This window comes from Sphaeroforma arctica (genome assembly GCF_001186125.1).
Source record: "Sphaeroforma arctica JP610 unplaced genomic scaffold supercont1.6490, whole genome shotgun sequence".
Lineage (NCBI taxonomy): Eukaryota > Ichthyosporea > Ichthyophonida > Sphaeroforma > Sphaeroforma arctica.
The window spans coordinates 1-1643 of record NW_014034068.1 but is presented as its reverse complement, the minus strand read 5'-3'; the positions used below and the strand labels follow the sequence as shown (position 1 = coordinate 1643).

The window sequence follows — 1643 nt, the reverse complement described above, 5'->3', positions numbered from 1 at the left end:
TTCGGGATCTGCCAAAATACAGGGTACCGAAGAGTCTCGAAAGTTCAATAGGAGTCCCGAAACTCCTACACGCCTTCCAGCCTAAGGATGTGCCGGTGCTAAGCGCTTCTGGCGTCCATTGTTCTCATCATTGACGAACTGACGGATGCATCTTTAACATTATCTGGGTCCAAATCCTTCCAAGTTTCAGGGCGATATTTATACAGTGTGGTCAAGAATTGCGACGTATATTTGAACCACACCTCCCCAGACTTGGTTTCGATATATCGTTCGAACCGCTCCGCAATAGCCTGGAACCATTTAAATGCGTGCAAGTAGACCTTCAAGGTAACTTGTACTTGTACTGGATTGGACCTGTCTTCTTGGCTACCGACATCTAGCTTACGCTGTTCACGATGGGCTCTCACAGATCGTCCACCTCGTACCTGAACATCGTAATGATCCCCATCCTACGGACCACTGTCAAGTTTTTCTCAACCCACGCAATCTGATCCATGTGTTGTATGGAGTCCCGATACTTTCACACAATGTTACCAACCTCGAGCGGCTCAAGCTCGGTTGCAGTAGCTGTGGCATCTGCAATACGTTTAGTTTGTGCCCTCACAAATTCTTGTGAGCCAAATCCAAGATTTTCCGTGAAGTCCCATCTTGACCCCACATCACTAGTTCAATTGGCGAACATTCCGATCCCACATGAACTGTTCGGTTATATGCAAGTATCACCTCCCATGTATCCTTCGCCGTACCAGAGGCTAAACTCTTGTTCAACCAGTTTTTTGAACTTATCATACGAGTGCCCTGTTTCGGATTGCGCGAATATAGAACACATCTACGTGAATTCGCTGTATGAAGTACCGGGCCTCTTTTTCAGTAGCAGGCAACCCGCGAGCCGTGTCTCGTTATATCAGTGCACATGGCCTGCAATTCTGAATCACCCTGCAGCATTCTTGTTCCTTCACTTCTTCCTTGGTGACCTTTCGATAAAAGTCAGCCAATATCTTGTATCCAACGTGAGCAAGATCCTGATTTAGCTCGAGTAGTAGCTCGTGTGTGGTTGGTTCATCCTTGTCACCTAGCAACGTCATCACCACAGTATCCGCCTCATCATCAATCCCGGCGAGTCTAGATAACGTATCCGCGTCGCCCATCATGATCATGTAAAATTGACCAGCAATCAAAAGCCCGGACGACAGCTAATGCCTCCAGCTCTGTGATCGAATACAATTGATGCGCTGAGTTCCAACGTGTCGATGCAAAGGATACCGGTACTACACCTTCAGCTCTAGTAACTTACAGTGCTGCCCCACAGCCCATCCTACTAGCGCCCGTGCGTAGTATTAGTACGGCATCCTCTTGTGGTGAAGCTAACGCCGGTGCTGTAATAAGCCGGGCCTCCACATTAGACTCTATGTTATAAACGTACTCTTAAGCAGTGCGTAAATTATAAACGTACTCTTAATAGTACGAGGAACTTAAGTTTCCTAAATGTGCTCTTAATAGGGATAATATTATTTATTTCAAAAATGGCAAGTATGTATGATACAATGTATGAACATATGGTATGGCTCTCATAGTCGCTGTAGTGGTTCAGGAAAGATTGATGGGAAGAAGTGGTCAGTAAATTCCCGTTGAAGTGGTGCCCG

The 1643-nt window shown here is 46.3% G+C and overlaps 1 protein-coding gene across 1 annotated transcript; it reads right to left on the bottom strand.

Moving 5' to 3' along the window:
* Positions 1-935: 935 nt before the first annotated feature.
* Positions 936-1148, bottom strand: SARC_15645 (hypothetical protein; the record flags this gene model as incomplete). Its single annotated transcript, XM_014290239.1, has 1 exon — positions 936-1148. A coding segment is annotated over one exon (213 nt), but the record flags the coding sequence as incomplete, so codon positions are not given.
* Between the last annotated feature and the right edge of the window lie 495 nt (positions 1149-1643).